We start from the raw sequence: 16,713 nt of genomic DNA, 5'->3' as shown, positions 1-16,713 counted from the left end.
ATTTTTTTTGGTTAATTTAATTTTTATTAAAGTTTTCTGGTCTATTTGGTGTTGGATTCGTTTTAGATTTGTTCGAATTTCGGATGACCTGAAACTAATTCAGGTCAACCTAAACCCAACTTGAAAGAATTTGTATCGTGTTCGGGTTTAGGATTTCACGGGTTCGAGTCAGGTTAGAGTTGACAGTTTTTTTTGTTATCCCATGGCTCAATCTGGCATGAACACAAATGAAAAACACGAATTGACACCCTTGTATTTAAGAGCCCCAACTTTTATTTCGCCTCGGGCCCTTCGAAAGTCAAGATCGCTTTCAATTAAAAATGTGTTGAAACATAAATTATGGCGAACGAACCATAAATAATCAAAACTTTATGGAGAATTAGAGATAAAATTAGAACTTTACATAATTGTTGATAGTTGGTTGAACTTTGTTGAATGTTATGGAAGCCCTACAACATTTTAGAAACTAATTTTAATCCTTGGATTAATTCCACATTGACTGTCGGTTGGTGAATGAAGTTGTATATATAAGGGTGAATTTTTCTTTTGTAGTCAATTAAATTGAATTACAAGGACTCCCTGTTAGTATTTATTTTTCTATTTTAATTTGTCTCGTAACAAAATATCAATTTTCTTCTTTAGTAGTTGTATCATCTACCTAACATTACAAATATATAAGGGTGAATGAAGTTGTATATATAAGGGTGAATCTTATTAAATTGAATTACAAATACTCCCTAACAAAATATTCATTTTTCTATTTTAGTTTGTCTCGTAACAAAATATCAATTTTCTTTAGCTATATTATCTACCTAACATTACAGGTTCAGATTGACAGTTTTTTTTGTTATTCCATGGCTCAACCCGACATGAACACAACCGAAAAACAAAAATTGACACTCTTGTATTTAAGGACCCCTGACTTTTATTTCCCTCGGGCCCTTCGAAAGTCAGGATTGCTCCTTATTAAAAATGTGTTGAAACATAAATTATGACGAACGAACCATAAATAATCAAAACTTTTTTATGGAGAATTAGAGATAAAATTAGAATTTTACATAATTGTTGATAGTTGGTTGAACTTTGTTGAAGATTATGGAAGACCTACAACATTTTAGAGACTAATTTTAATCCTTGGATTGATTCGATATTGACTGTCGATTGGTGAATGAAGTTGTATATATAAGGGTGAATCTTATTTTGTAGTCAATTAAATTAAATTACAAGTACTCCTTAACAAAGTATTCATTTTTCTATTTTAATTTGTCTCGTAACAAAATATCAATTTTCTTCTTTAGTAGTTGTATTATCTACTTAACATTACAAATACCCTTACAATTTATAATATATTACACAAATATCATTACCTTTATATCACACAATACTAATAATATTATTTTAGTCATTTCTATTTTATTCCTACTACATCTCAATATAATACTAATATTTCTACTTCGTGCAAAAAGCAAACTAATATTTAGTTATGAGACGAATGGAGTATTATTTTTGTATAATACCTATCAGTGCCAAATAAAAAAATCAATATACATTTCTTTCTTTTTTTAATTACATTATTTAATTTTTAAATTATTTTATTTAATATTATCTAAATAAATTATCGTACCAAAATTAAATATTGCATCATATTTGAAAGGTACCAATATTTTTTATATAATTTTAATTTTATATCAATATTATTTCATAATTTGTATATAGTTATTTTAATTTTATTTATTTATTAAAATTATTAAATTAATTATCTTATATAAAATATTATAATAATATTAATAAAGTATTATTTTAGTATTTTAATATTAGTATTTATGTAAATCAATAATAATATATATTTAAAAAAATTAATTTGGTTTTTTTAGTACGTTGATTTGAATTTTGTTATATGAAATATTAAAAAAACGTATCAATAATATAAAAAATAATATTTTATATTAAATATGTTTATTTTTTATCCGAACATAAAATATATATATTAAAAATAAAATGAAAATTTAAAAAAAAAAACATAAAGATTTTATATTATATATTTTTTTATTATAATTCTGTGGTTGATTAGAATTATAATCCAAACATGTATTTAAGGATTCACGTGGCTGTACAAAACTGGAGCACAGTCTGTTGCATTATTATTTGATTCTAAAATAAGGTATTGAATGCAATGATATTTAATTATTTAATAATAGTAAATTATTATATTATTTTTTTATTTTTTATATAATTAATAGTATTGATAATTTAAAAATAAATTTAATATATATATTTTATTGAAAATTAAAGCAATTAAACGTTAAAACTGCATGACGTATGAACATGGCCGTTCCTGATTTTCGAAGGGTCCGGGGCAAAATAAAAATTAAGGGCCCCTTAAATATATATATATAATATTTTTTATCTATAATAAAATATAAATATTTTAAAAAAATTATAGTATAAATTTTAAAAATTGCGTAAAGCTCCCTTATATTTTAACAAACACTATATGAAACTCCCGCCATACAAAAAATATAGATGAAAAGTCATCTTCTCATCACAAAAAAAAATATAAAAATGAGTTTCATGGAACGTTTTTTAAAGTACAAGAGGGTTCATATCATTTTTAAAGTATATAGAAAATTTACATTGAATTTCGAAATCATAAAGGAATTATTGATAATTTTGCTTAATAATAATAATAATAATTTTCTCTAATATCTATTATTTTGTTAGTGCAAAAAAAATAATTAAAACAAAATAAAAAACCCGTAAATATATATATATATATATATGATCTACTCCAATTTTTTTTTACCTATAATAGAATATAAATTGTTAAATAAAATAAATTTTTTAGAAATTTTAAATAAAATATTAATAATAGTATTAATATTAACAATTTTAAAACAAAAATCAGGCCTATAAATATGTATAAATAATATTTTTTTTTTAATAATAAAATATAAATAATTAAATAAAGTAAATTTCTTAACATTTTTATATGTAAAATATCAATAATATTATTAATATTAACTTTGTATAATTCTTTTTAATGCATAAAAAAATATTTTTTAATTTTGAAGGATATAATTTAACCACCAAACCATACTCTTATACTAATACATTAATGTCAAATAATTTATATATATAAATAATATATAATGGATCCCAATTTAAATTGGATCCTGGACAGTCGCCCTTTAGCCCGGACCCAGGGTGGCCCTGCGTATGAAAAGATTTACCTGCGACAATCGAAAAATTTTATAAATGAAAATAAAAGAGCACATGTATGTCTTCTTAAAAATCGTGTTTATGATTTGCAACAATCTTCAAAGTAATTGAATACGAAATTTGACGAGTGCACGAAGTCATTGAAATTTGTTCGAAGTCAATTTGTCCAATAAGGGATAGTCCGATGGCGTGGGAATATTTCCTTATATTAGGATTCGAGTTTGTGAGTTAATTGCGCTTCCGAATTGGATACTTTGACTCCGAATCGTGTTTGCTTTCGTAATAATAAAAATTACTTTAAATTTTCGCTAGATTCTTGTTTGGTTATTGGAGAAAATACCTGTCGACATTGGTTAGTAACTACATATATGATTACAAATTTATAGTATGTATTTTTAATATTTTAAAATTATATCGCAATAAAAAATATATGCAATATTGATGATATCATTTTGTACAAAAATAAATTTTTTATAATATAAGTAATAAAAATACTTTTATTTATATATTTATTAAATATGTTTTAATTCAGTAAATTTTATCCAAAAAAAAATATATCGTTATGGAATAAATAAAAATGAAAAAGTATCAATCGTTGTGAAACAAAGGAAATAAAATATACATAATATTAACGATGTGGAACAGATAGAAGTAAACTATACATAATATTAAGATTATTTTATAAAAAATAAAATTTTATATAATAAAATATATAAATATTTATTTATAATTAATCTAACTTACTACTTGAATCACACTATTATTAATTTTATATATTTAATTTAATATGTATGATTTTTATAATTATATTTTTTACTTATCAAATCATAATCATCAAACCTCAAATTTTCAAATTCAAATTAACCTATAAACTTAAAAATATAAATATAAATATATATATATATATATATAAATAGAAGTCATATTAAAATTCAAATACAATCCAAAATTAAATTATATTCCCAAGACCCTAACCTCGCCAAAATTAACACATCCTATATATCTATTCTCCGTCGTCTTCAATCTCAATATTTTATTCTGCAAAATTTACAGGTGTGTTCACACGTGAGATTTGAGGTTTGGATAATAAAAATTTATATTGAAATAATTATTTGATTTGATATAAATATGTATTGATGTGATGTTTTAAATATACAATTAAATTTTAGTATAATACAATAAATAAACAATAAGTGTTTGATATGATGTTTTTGGAGAAAAAAAAAATTAAAATAGTATTCTATCCGTCTCAATACAATAGTCCTATTTACCATTATTTACCATTTTTGTCTATCTCAAAACAATAATCTTATTTTCATAAATAACCATATCACTATAAAATTACTCTTACTTTTTTATTATTATAACACAATTTTACACTAATACATTCACAAGAACAAAAATAAAAAATAAATTTTACTCATACTTTTTACACACCACAACGGAGGGAGCAAAACATAAAACCAAAACAAACAAGTAAATTTAAAAAAGACGAACCATCAGATAATACGGTTAAATTGAATCTACCTGGCACTTTGCTTGAGAGAAACATACTTTCAGTGTTCGCTGAAGAAGCCTACCGTTGTTGAAGCGGTACGAACCCACCCGCCGAGGATGGAACTAGACCCAACCCTCAAGTCAGGATGTCTCATTGTTTGGTCTACAAAGATTTAACAATTGAATAGTAAAAGTTTAAGTTAAATAGTTATGTGATATGATATAATAAATATTATAGTATAAAAATAAATAATTGTTTGATTTGATATTTTTTTAAAAATAAAATAAAATATCAATAGTAAAAACCTTTGTAATCTAAAGTAACATCACCTTAGATTTGTGTTTTCATTACCGAAAATCTGTTTTTCTTAGTTTGAAAAATTTTAATTTGAATTTAATATTAAATAGTACTCCGTCATCAAATTATTTTCACTTTCCTTTTTAGTCCATTCACTACTAATTTGAGCAAAATCAACAAATAAATATTTAATTATTATCATTCATTGAACACTTATTTATAAACAATACCACTAACTTTATTATATTATCTCTTCGTTTGCTTTATTTTTTAATTAAATTTTCAAAAATACCTCCAACTACCTATCACATTTTCTATAAAATATTCATTTTTCTTAATTCTCGTATCTGGCATGCACAAATGAGCTAATTTTAATGGATTGAAGGACTATATAATAAAAGATATTTTGTTAGAAGAAAAAGTGTATTATTTTCGAGACTCTGACTTTTGATACAATTTCATCTGCGTCTTCGGTAGCACCTGTGGACATAAGAAGTTTAGAACAAAAGATCGATTACATAGTTCGAGCAGTTGATGCTGTCATGTCTAAGGTATCATCGATGCAACATTACGTATATAACATGTAAGGTATTTGCATTTGATATGATAAACAGTGAAACTGAAATTTTCTATTTCAATTGCAAGAATTCGCATATCATAACAGAACAGAACTAGAGTTGAAAACAAATTTTCAACAGCGTTAGAGTCGAAAAATAGGGCTCTCAACTGCGTTACAATGGAGATCAAAGTAGCACTGACGGACGAAGACGACATGTAAATGACAACATGACCGTATATAAAATCAGATAAATCAATAAAATATAAAAACATATACGAGACATAACGAGTCATGGATGTACCCGAAAAGAATTTAGCTCTTATACAATATTAGAATATAAAACTCAATCATAAGAATTCACAAGACACCAATGTTACAAATCTTTTAAATATGATAAGTACCATAAATATAATATATATTTTCTAAACATTTCTTTTTGATCGGAACACAACCTTATTTTAGTTACCTTATTTATTGTTCGTTTGTTTCATTGTTTGTTCTGCTGCTCTTGTTCTTCGTCATAGCATTAGGAGAATTCTAACCGGTATGGTATCTTTAAAGGGCTGTCTTCAGTTTCATGTAAGAACATCGCTGCCCCCGATTCGAGGTTGTTGTAGGATGATACTGAGAAGTACTCCACAAGCTGTTGCAGATGTTGGTTTTCTCTAGTCAAGTTTGCATTTTCATTTGCCAATCTTGATTTTTCTGCCATAAGTGCTTCCAATTGAAGCCTCACCTAAAGGTAATTGATTAGATTTGCCAATCAATCATCTAAATAATATTGGATTCAATTTTCAAGGGCTGCCTAATGATGAGAGGATATTATTACCAAATCATCTTCGTTGTCGTTGCGCCGGCGAATCTCGTCTGCTAGCAGAGCACATCTCTGCTTCATGAAATCTAACTCAGATCTAACTTTGTCCAATTCTTCTCTGGCCATGGAAGTTGTCATCTTCACAACATAAATGTAACATTAAATTTAGTTTATCTATGATCAAATTTTATAGGCTGTGTGAATACCATTTTACTTACATTTTTGGGTTTTTTGAGCCTCCCCATCTCATATGGACCTTCTTCTTCCCCTTCTTGATCCTCATTGGAATCCAACTTTCTCTTTGATCCTCTCTTGTCGATGTCCCCTGTCTGTTCGACTTTGTCATCCTTGAGCTTCGTGTTGCTCTTAACAATGGTGGTTTCGAGTAGTTCAGTGAATGTGGGTGGCCTGGATAAGTCTCTAGCTCCCTGACAGACATTGTTAAACAAAACTTAACTCAGAAATAATCACTGAAGTTTTGAATTCGTTCACGTGATTTGTTGAGGAATAAACACTATGCAGCATGTCATGTCAGTAGAGCTTTTAATTCACATGAAGTAAATGTAAAATTCTTGCAATAATACTGGGATGTGCAGCATATATGTATAATCCTTACCAACCATTCTCCCACTTAGCTTCACACATTGAGATTATTAGAATTTTGAAATATTTTGGGAATAATTAAAATAACAAGGAGGAAGAAAATTCTAGCCCACAGGAATATATAATTGCAGTAATAATTAAGCATGGTACGAAAAATTCCTGGAGATTATGGAATAGTTAAAGATAATGATTATAATTTGACCTGAAAGGCAGTGTCGAGGTTGCTGGAAAGCTGAGAGAGTGAACGAAATGTTAAATCAAACCCTCTGAGAAGAAGCACGGAGTCCTGCTTCATTTTCCTCGCCTGCTCCATCGCTTCAGCTCTCTGCTGGGAAACAGCAACAGCAACAACAAAAACACGAACAAAACCTATACATTATAATTAATTCACAATCCGAAACCCTAGTTAAACATGGGGAAGGGAATTCGTGCTCAAAGTGAGTAAATTCAGAGGATGCAACTCCACAAACATATATATATACATATGTTCTAATACCATTTGTGCAGGCACCGATCGCTCGATCGAGGTCTGATTCTCGGTGAGTGCGTCGAAACGGCTGCGAAGAGCACTCCAGAGGCGTTTCTCGGACGAGCGAGTAGCGGAAATCAAGCTTCGACCACGTTCCTGTTGAAATCGCCGACGTGAAAATTCCATTTCTGAAACCGTTACTAACGTGCAATTAAGAAATACATACATACATATATATATGTATGTTCTAATTAATACACACCTTGTTGAGCGAAGCAGGAGGGGAAGGAGATTCAAGCGTAATCGCCATTAGAGCTTCTCTAGATTTGCAGAAAGAGTGAGAAAAGATGAAAGAGTGGAGCCGCATCGAGTCCGTCCGTTCAATATAAAGGCATGCTAGCATCCACCGTTTATCTTTACAACGGTCTGGTCATCCAACGGCTGGGAAGCTTCCTAAGGACAGAAGCTCAAAAAGCGTGTGTGGCTGCTGGGATTCGAGCCCAGGTCTCCACGGCCACAACGTGGAATTCTTACCACTAAACTACAGCCACAATTTGTCATAAAATCAAATTTACAACAAATTTAAAAAAATCATAATTGAAAGATTGAATCTTTATCATAAGTGGGAAGATATTAAAGAACCTGATTTGTTCTCATCATATCCATAAACCAGTTCTCCAATGGCTGCTGCTGCTGCATCTTCTCTTCTTTTCTTCTCTTCTCCATCATCGTCATCGTCATCATCTTCCACCTCTCTCACTCCTCCCTCACGCCTCTCTCTCTCCTCCACCTTCTCCATCTCCCCTTCTCTTCACTCTATATCATCAGCATCAAAGAATTCAACTTTCCGGCGGGCCAGCGCCGCTCCGGCGGGGGCTGTCATCATCAAGGCCGAGAAGAAGAATGTGCTTATAGTTAACACCGACAGCGGAGGCCACGCCATTATCGGCTTCTACTTCGCCAAGGACCTTCTGGCCTCCGGCCATGGTGTCACCATCATGACTGTTGGCCAAGAAAGCTCGGACAAGATGAAGAAGCCCCCTTTTAACAGATTTTCAGTTGAGAGATGATCCTCTGAACATTGCATATACATACATATATATATATAATGATCAGTTTAGACAGCCAAATTACTGACAATAAAAGTATGCAGGAAATAGTGAATGCAGGAGGGAAGACAGTGTGGGGAGAGCCAGCAGATGTCGGGAAGGTATTGGAGGGTGCTTCATTTGATGTGGTGCTCGACAACAATGGCAAAGATTTGGAGGCCGTCAGGTTAGTTAAAACTCAAAACTGCTTAGAAATCGAATCTTATTTTAGAAAAGGCAAATTGTCCACAACTGGTACGTGGTTTCGAAATTTAGTATAAATTCTTTATGTATTTCAAAAATTGCATAACACCTCCTTGCGATATAAGTGAAAATTATTTTTTCATTATAGAAAAAATAAAACAAGGGATTTTATGCAATATTTTTTAAAATACAAGCAACTCTATGCAATTTTGAAAGTATAAAGATGACCTAGACTGAGTTTCAAAACGACAAAAAAAAATATGAGCAATTTTGTCTTTTAAAAATAAGCTCAAATCCCGCCTCAATGAAAACAATATTAGCCAAAACAAGTCTACTAACTGAAAAAATCAATGCAATACTAAAAACTAGTATGTATCAAGAATCAAGTAGTGCAATGAGATTGAGTTTAGTAGCCTAACCTTAAGCCAACATTTCGATGTCCTCCGGCCGGATGTAGTTATTGTAAATAAGCCAATTTTTGCTGCGATAGGCCTGTGGCGGATTGGGCAAAGGGATCTGGGGTGAAGCAATTTATGTTCATCAGCAGTGCCGGGATTTACAAACCAACAGACGAACCGCCACACCTCGAAGGGGTGAGGATGATTGTGATTGAGTCTTGTTGTGTTCTGTTCTTGAAGAGTTGAGAATTCCTTCGATGTAAGAAAGCTGAAATCTTGATGTTTGCAGGATGCCGTCAAAGCAGACGCCGGCCATGTGGGAGTGGAGAAATACATCTCAGAGATCTTCGACAACTGGACATCGTTCCGCCCTCAGTACATGATTGGCTCTGGCAACAACAAAGATTGCGAGGAATGGTTCTTTGATCGTAAGTGTTGGTCTATGCCATACAAGTTAAAACTTTAAGTGAAACGGTCATTTATAAAATGATAAATTGCACAAAACATTTTACGAAATTGGACAAAATCCTCCGTACTTTTAAAATTGCGTCAAACTCCCTCGTAGTTTTATAAATTCTTCGACCCTTCTTAATTAATGTTTTTTTATCTGCACGCGCCAAAAAATGCGAATAAGTTAAAACCGATAAATAAAAATGGCCGAGGGAGTTAGACGTAGAGTTTATGAAACCATGAGAGAGTTTGAAGCAATTTTGAAAATACGGTGGATTTTGCACAATTTTATAAAACCACATGTAAATTTATGTCATTTAGCCTTTATAGAACTAAGAAACATTGAAAAAATGAGTTTGATACTGACAGGGATAGTTCGAGGCAGGCCGGTGCCCATTCCCGGGTCCGGGATGCAACTAACCAACATAGCCCATGTCCGGGACTTGTCATCGATGCTGATCTTGGGGGTTGAAAAGCCAGACGCTGCAGGGGGCCGGATCTTCAACTGTGTGAGCGATCGGGCTGTGACGCTCGACGGCATGGCCAAATATTGTGCCAAAGCTGCAGGACTACCTGTTGAGATAGTGCATTATGATCCAAAAGCAGTCGGAGTTGACTCAAAGAAAGCCTTCCCCTTCCGCAACATGGTATTCTACAAATATATATATATATATATATATATGAGAACATATACATATGCCTGAGTATGGTTTGGTGCAGCATTTCTATGCAGAGCCAAGAGCTGCAAAGGAGATTCTGGAATGGAGTGGAACCACGAATCTTCCCGAGGATCTGAAGGAGAGATTCGAGGAGTATGTCAAGATTGGTAGAGATAAGAAAGACATCAAATTTGAGATAGATGACAAGATCCTAGCAGCGCTAAAAGTGGCTGTAGCGGCATGACTATAGTTTTGAGCAAAGAAATTTTGCTATTTCGATATATCCTCAGGAACGATAACTAAATCCCAACCAGTTGATGTATTATTCTTTTCTTTTAAGCTTAATAGCAACAAACTTTAAAGATCATTTTTAATGGCAAAAGGACACAATTTTTCTCTAGCTGCTGTTCTTCACCAAACAGAGAATAAACTCAAGCCTTGATGGAAGCAACAATTCAAGCATGAAAGAGAGGCAAAATGTATATATAATGCACTATTTCCTCGAAAAAAAATTAGTTATTACCTATGAATTTGAACTCTTAACAGGTAAAGGTTCAGAGTCGTCGGCACTTAGCTTTGATGCCCTGGCTGCCGCAACATAAAGGGTGCTCAGATCATGTTCAACAAACAACAACGACTAAATTATATACTCGTTTAATTGTGGATTAAATATAACGATTTGGGCTATCAGTCACACATTAAGCCTCTTTTATGCAGAAACACTGCAAATTATTAATTGAATGATGAGGTCAATTAATAATAAAGACAATATATTAGAGTTGTGATCCCAAGTGTAGGCGCATAAACTATTACTTTTCATATCTCATCGTAAAAATAACGGCAGAAACCTAATGTTTTCTTAGGAGGATTTGCGTCATAGACACAAGACCCTCCATTAATTTGTAGATTCGTATTCGATTGCGCTGATGGAATCAAGTCGGACATAATTACTTTATTTTCTTATATCAACACAAAAGATCTTAGGATTAGGATTTAATTCCTGTAAGTTCCTACATTAATGACTAAAGCGAGCAAGGCACAATGTCAAGATTACTACATCATAGAATGCCAATGAATTGCAAATAAAAGATTTGATTCATAACAAGATAGGGAACTTTAGAGACACAAATGTCGACAAATGGAACTCGGTAGATATAGAAATCGAACAATCTGTAACCTGTGCATTGAATAGTTACAGCTCCAAGTTAGCCCGGGTTCACTGCAAATTCAAGATTATCATTTAATTACTTCCATAATATATAAGTTTGGAAAATGCAAGAGAAAAAGATGAAATCACCTGAGAAGATAAATTATATGGGTACTCCACAGACTAACAAAAATGAATTTTATTCACGGAAAAACAAAGGAACACTAAAGCCAGTAATGTCTTCCACAAAGAAATATTAGCACCTCCTAATCAATACATAATGTTCACTCCATAGTTGTCAATCACGGATACCGGTGAGCAGCGGTCAATATCTAAAATGCTATAGCGGGGTAGCGGATAGCGGTGTGACCGCTATTTAAATATTTAAGAATATATATATAATTATTATATATACAAAATTATAACAAAAATACATAAGAAAAATCTATAAATTAATTTCATAATTATCACCCAAACCAATAAAATGTCAATATATATATATATGATCATAACTATTAGATAGTTGTATAAGCAAAAAAAAATTAGATAACTATTGTGTAATAGAAATATATCAAAGCATCCAATTCAAAATCTAATAAAAAATTTTATTCTTCATTTCCATCATCTTCACTGTTTAATTACTTTTGTCTATATATATATATTTTTTTTCTTCTTCATTATCATCAATTTATTCAATTGTATGTTTATCAACCTTGTATAATATCATTTTCCTTTTTAGAAGTACCTATAGCTTTCTTTCTCATTGATGTATTGATGTTTGTATCTTAGTGTAGATAGCAGACCTATTAGCATCAACAACAACAACTCCCGTAGTCAAATTATCATTGTAAAGACTAGCTTATCCTCCCCAATTATCAACTTTTTTAATTAACCACTCACTGGAATCACTCAAAACAATAAGACCAATCACATTATTGCTACCATAATGATCTAACAAATTTTGGTTATATTTGATATAAATCAAATTTTGCTAACTTTTGGCTTTCTAATTTGTTTCTTTTCTCGAAATAAATTTAAAAATTTAGTTAAGATTTAAAATAAATATTTTTTGTCTATATTATATTAAAAAAAATACATTTTATAAGTTAAAGTTAGATTTCAATTATTTACCTGTTAAAAAATAATCCAATAAGCTACAATAGTGGTATAGCGTAATATAGCTGAGTGCTGCTACAGGCTGCTACACCCCTATTGCGTACACGCGGAATTGCGGAGCGGCCGTAGCAGCAGAGTGCTTTTCCGCTACAGTACGCCGTTATTGCGCCGCAATAGCGCGCTATTGACAGCTATGATTCACTCAAAACTTTATACGCAAAATACAAAAAGCAGCAGAGTGCTTTTCCGCTACAGTACGCCGTTATTGCGCCGCAATAGCGCGCTATTGACAGCTATGATTCACTCAAAACTTTATACGCAAAATACAAAAAGCAATCATTCAGAACTAAGGGTTTAACAATCACTTCTTAAGCAGCTGCCATGAATGGATGAAATGCAATTGTTCATTTGCACCAAAATCTGTTCCTAACTGTCCTTCAATTTTATATGCTTTCAAAAGCCATCCAATCCGACTGTTATTTGGTAGAATTCAGAGTTGTTAATAATAAAGTTAGTGCCTATAAATAGACCTGATTAAGATGGATAGGCTAAAATAATAACAACTTAATCTTTTTCAAGAGAGATCTAAAATGATATAGCCAAAATTGAGGACTTTCAATAAAGTTAGAGTAAAAAACAAGACTATCAAGGATTGCATTTACATAAAAACAGACTCTCAATGCAATTAGAGTTAGAAAAATGCCCTTGACATAGTTAGACGATATAAGACCAGATATAAGATTTTATTAAAATAAAAAACAAGTTTGAGAAGACGTAGAAATCTCAAATTTACGAAGCCTCCTAGTATAAGTGTACTCTAAAATCTTAGGTTGTGTTCTTTTGTGGGTTCTAACAAAGACTTTACTATTTAGACTTTTTTTTTTCTCGAATCATACAATTATTTTCTTTTTTTTATATTATATGCTATAAATCTATCTTACATTCAAAACATCGCATCAACACTATTTATATTACATCAAACGAACTATTCAAATTCAACTTTTTACTATTCAAAACTCTAAATCCAAAAATTCAAACCCACAAACAAACACCTTAATGGTTCTAATAGTTTTTTATTATTGATAACAAAAATTAGAGGCTAAGATACAGTTATACTTAGTCCATAATCTAAATTACCATAACAAAATATATCAACAATAAATAAATTTAAAAATAAAAATAAAAATCTCTAATACTACAGCAAGAAATTGGAGTCCTAAACACAAGGTAACATACAGCTAACACTTAATACAATCCTTCTAGAACATACAAAGACGCTATGGAAGCTCTTCCCGGCGGTTAAGCGTGCAGATGCCTAAAAAATATCATAACCTAAAGAATCAAAATATTCACATTGTCACACATCCAAGATATAGCGATTCAACAAAATCCTAAACTAAAACATGAGGAAAATAACAGCAACACTAATTGTAAAATGAGGACCTGTTCATTTAAATATCATATTTACCGCTATCGGCGAGTTCAAACATCACTCTTTTCGTGCTCGTCGCAATTAAAAAAAACTTTGAATCAATGGTATCAACTTTGATGCTTTCCTAAAAGAGGGGCAACGGCAACGGTAGCATTGAAAGGTGCCACTATAAAGTAAAACTAATATATTTATGGTGTATATGATTTGGTAAATATTTTGAAGAGGGGAGGAGATCCTCAGCATCATCCCCTCCCTACCCAACACACACCCATGTATCTATACATATGTGTGTAATGATGCTGAGAGTGGGCAGGGAGGGAATGATGCTGAGAGTGGGGTAAGGAGGGATGATGTTGACGATCCCCTCCCCTTCCTCAACATCATCCCCTTCCTGCCCCACACACACCCATGTAAATACATGGGTGTGTATCTATAAATTTGACTTTATAGATACACACACATTTATCTATACATGAGTGTGTGATGATGCTGAGAGTGGGGCAGGGAGGGGTGATGCTGAGGATTCCCTCCCTTTGAAAAGGGCAAGGGGAGGGAATCCTCAGCATAATCCCCTCCCTGCCCCACACACACCTATGTATAGATACACGGGCGTCTATCTGTAAAATTGACTTTATAAATACACACCCATTTATCTATACATGGGTGTGTGATGATGCTGAGAGTGGGGCAAGGAGAGGTGATGCTGAGGATTTTCTCCCTTTGAAGAGTGAAGTGGATCCTCAGCATCATCCTCTCTCTGCTCCACACACACCCGTGTATAGATATATTGGTGTGTGATGATGCTGAGAGTGGGGCAGAGAGGGGTGATGTTGAGAATCCCCTACCAGCCCCACACACACCGATGTATAGATACACACCCATGTATCTATGCATGGGTGTGTATCTATAAAGTCAACTTTACAGTTACACACCCATGTATCTATACATAGGTGTGTGACGATGCTGAAAGTGGGGCAGGGAGAGGTGATGCTGAGGATCTCCTCCCTTTGAATCCTCCCATCTTCAAAGGGAGGGGATCCTCAGCATCATCCCTTCCATGCCCCACACACACCCATTTATAGATACATGAGTGTATCTATAATATTGACTTTATAGATACACACCCACGTATAGATACATGGGTGTGTGATGATGCTGAGAGTGGGCCAGGGAGGGGATGATGCTGAGGATCCCAGTGAGGATCCCCTCACTGGGATCCTCAGCATCATCCCCTCCATGCCCCATACACACCCAAGTATAGATGTATGATGATGCTGAGAGTGGAGCAGGGACGGGTGATGCTGAGGATCCCCTCCCTTTAAATAGGGGAGGGAATTCTCAGCATCATCCCATCCCTGCCCCACACACACCCATGTATATATACACAATACATGGGTGTGATGATGTTAAGAGTGGGGCAAGGAGGGGTGATGCTAAGGGGAGGGGATCGTCAGCATCATCCCCTATCAGCATCATCACACACCCATGTATGATGATGCTGAGAGGGGGCAGAGAGGGGTGATGCTGAGGATCTCTTCCCTTTGAAGAGAGGAGATGATCCTCAGTATCATCCCCTCCCTGCCCCACACACACCCATGTATCGATACATTGGTGTGTATCTATAAAGTCAGGCAACTTTATAGATATACACATGTATCTATACATGAGTGTGTATCTATAAAGTCAGCTTTATAGACACACACCCACGTATCTATACATGGGTATATGATGATGCTGAGAGTAGGGCAGGGAGGGGTGATGCTAAGGATCCCCTCCCTTTGAAGAGAGGAAGGGATCCTAAGCATCATCCCCCCTGTCCTACACATACCCATGTATAGATACATGTGTGTATCTATAAGGTTGACTTTATAGATACACAACCATGAATCTATACATGGGTGCATGGTGCAAAGAGGGGATGATACTGAGGATCCCCTCCCCTCTTCAAACGGAAGGGATTTCCACTCTCAGCATCATCACACACCAATCTATAGATACACACGCATGTATCTATACATGAGTGTGTGGAGCAGAGAGGGGATGATAAGGGATCCTCACTACCATCCCCACCCTGCCCTTCCCTGCCCCACACACCCTCATGTATCTATACATGGGTGTGTGATGATGCTGAGAGTAAGGCAGGGAGCAGTGATACTGAGGATCCCCTTCTTTTGAAGAGGGGAGGGGATCCTCAGCATCATTCCTTCCCTGCCGCACACACACCCATGTATAGATACATGGGTGTGTACTAACTTTATAGATACACGCCGATGTATCTATACATGGGTGTATGTAGGGCATGGAGGGGATGATACTGACGATCCCCAAAATGGAAGGGATCTTCAGCATTATCCCATCCCAGCCGCTCACTTCCCCACACACACTAATGTATAGATACATGGGTGTGTATCTATAAAGTCAATGTATCTATAAAGTCAACTTTATAGATACAAACCCATGTATTTATACATGGGTGTGTGACGATGTTGAGAGTTGGGCAGGGAGGGATGATGTTGAGGATCCCCTCCATTTGAAGGGGGGAGAGGATCCTCAGCATCATCCCCTCCCTGCCCCACACATACCCATATATAGATACAAGGGTGTGTATCTATGAAGTCAGTCAACTCTATATATACACAACAATGTATCTATATATGGGTGTGTATATATAAAGTCAACTTTACAGTTACAAACCCATGTATCTATACACTGGTGTGTGACGATGCTGAGAATGGGGCAGGGATGGGTGATACTGAGGAT

At 33.5% G+C, this 16,713-nt stretch overlaps 2 protein-coding genes and 1 non-coding gene across 5 annotated transcripts; 1 reads left to right on the top strand and 2 right to left on the bottom strand.

The window, feature by feature from the left end:
* Positions 1 to 5,404: 5,404 nt before the first annotated feature.
* LOC127243082 (uncharacterized) lies at positions 5,405 to 7,994 on the bottom strand. Of its 3 annotated transcripts, XR_007836935.1 has the most exons (7): positions 7,722 to 7,994; positions 7,487 to 7,615; positions 7,193 to 7,318; positions 6,606 to 6,815; positions 6,403 to 6,525; positions 6,040 to 6,309; positions 5,405 to 5,494 (listed from the first exon to the last, which is right to left on the bottom strand). XR_007836935.1 is itself a non-coding variant. In XM_051262937.1 (6 exons), exons 1-6 carry the CDS (start codon positions 7,860 to 7,862, stop codon positions 6,100 to 6,102), a joined length of 939 nt encoding a protein of 312 aa, XP_051118894.1. In that variant the 5' UTR covers positions 7,863 to 7,993; the 3' UTR covers positions 5,695 to 6,099. The 3 variants fall into 3 exon arrangements, 2 of the variants coding, with proteins under 2 accessions (XP_051118894.1, XP_051118895.1); XM_051262937.1 differs by lacking the exon at positions 5,405 to 5,494 and having other exon boundaries at positions 5,695 to 6,309; positions 7,722 to 7,993; XM_051262938.1 differs by lacking the exon at positions 5,405 to 5,494 and having other exon boundaries at positions 5,695 to 6,309; positions 7,193 to 7,315; positions 7,722 to 7,992.
* On the bottom strand, positions 7,939 to 8,010 carry TRNAH-GUG (transfer RNA histidin (anticodon GUG)). The gene has a single exon. It is a non-coding gene; the product is annotated as a tRNA-His (tRNA).
* Positions 8,011 to 8,110: 100 nt separating this feature from the next.
* On the top strand, positions 8,111 to 10,658 carry LOC127243081 (chloroplast stem-loop binding protein of 41 kDa a, chloroplastic). The gene is made up of 6 exons (XM_051262936.1): positions 8,111 to 8,517; positions 8,613 to 8,734; positions 9,242 to 9,344; positions 9,439 to 9,577; positions 9,969 to 10,246; positions 10,320 to 10,658. Exons 1-6 carry the CDS (start codon positions 8,140 to 8,142, stop codon positions 10,500 to 10,502), a joined length of 1,203 nt encoding a protein of 400 aa, XP_051118893.1. The 5' UTR covers positions 8,111 to 8,139; the 3' UTR covers positions 10,503 to 10,658.
* Positions 10,659 to 16,713: the final 6,055 nt, after the last annotated feature.

This window comes from Andrographis paniculata, unplaced genomic scaffold (genome assembly GCF_009805555.1).
Source record: "Andrographis paniculata isolate CXL003 unplaced genomic scaffold, ASM980555v1 Contig89END, whole genome shotgun sequence".
NCBI classification, from domain to species: Eukaryota; Viridiplantae; Streptophyta; class Magnoliopsida; order Lamiales; family Acanthaceae; genus Andrographis; species Andrographis paniculata.
The sequence above is the reverse complement of the archived record's forward strand: the minus strand, read 5'-3'. Positions and strand labels throughout refer to the sequence as shown.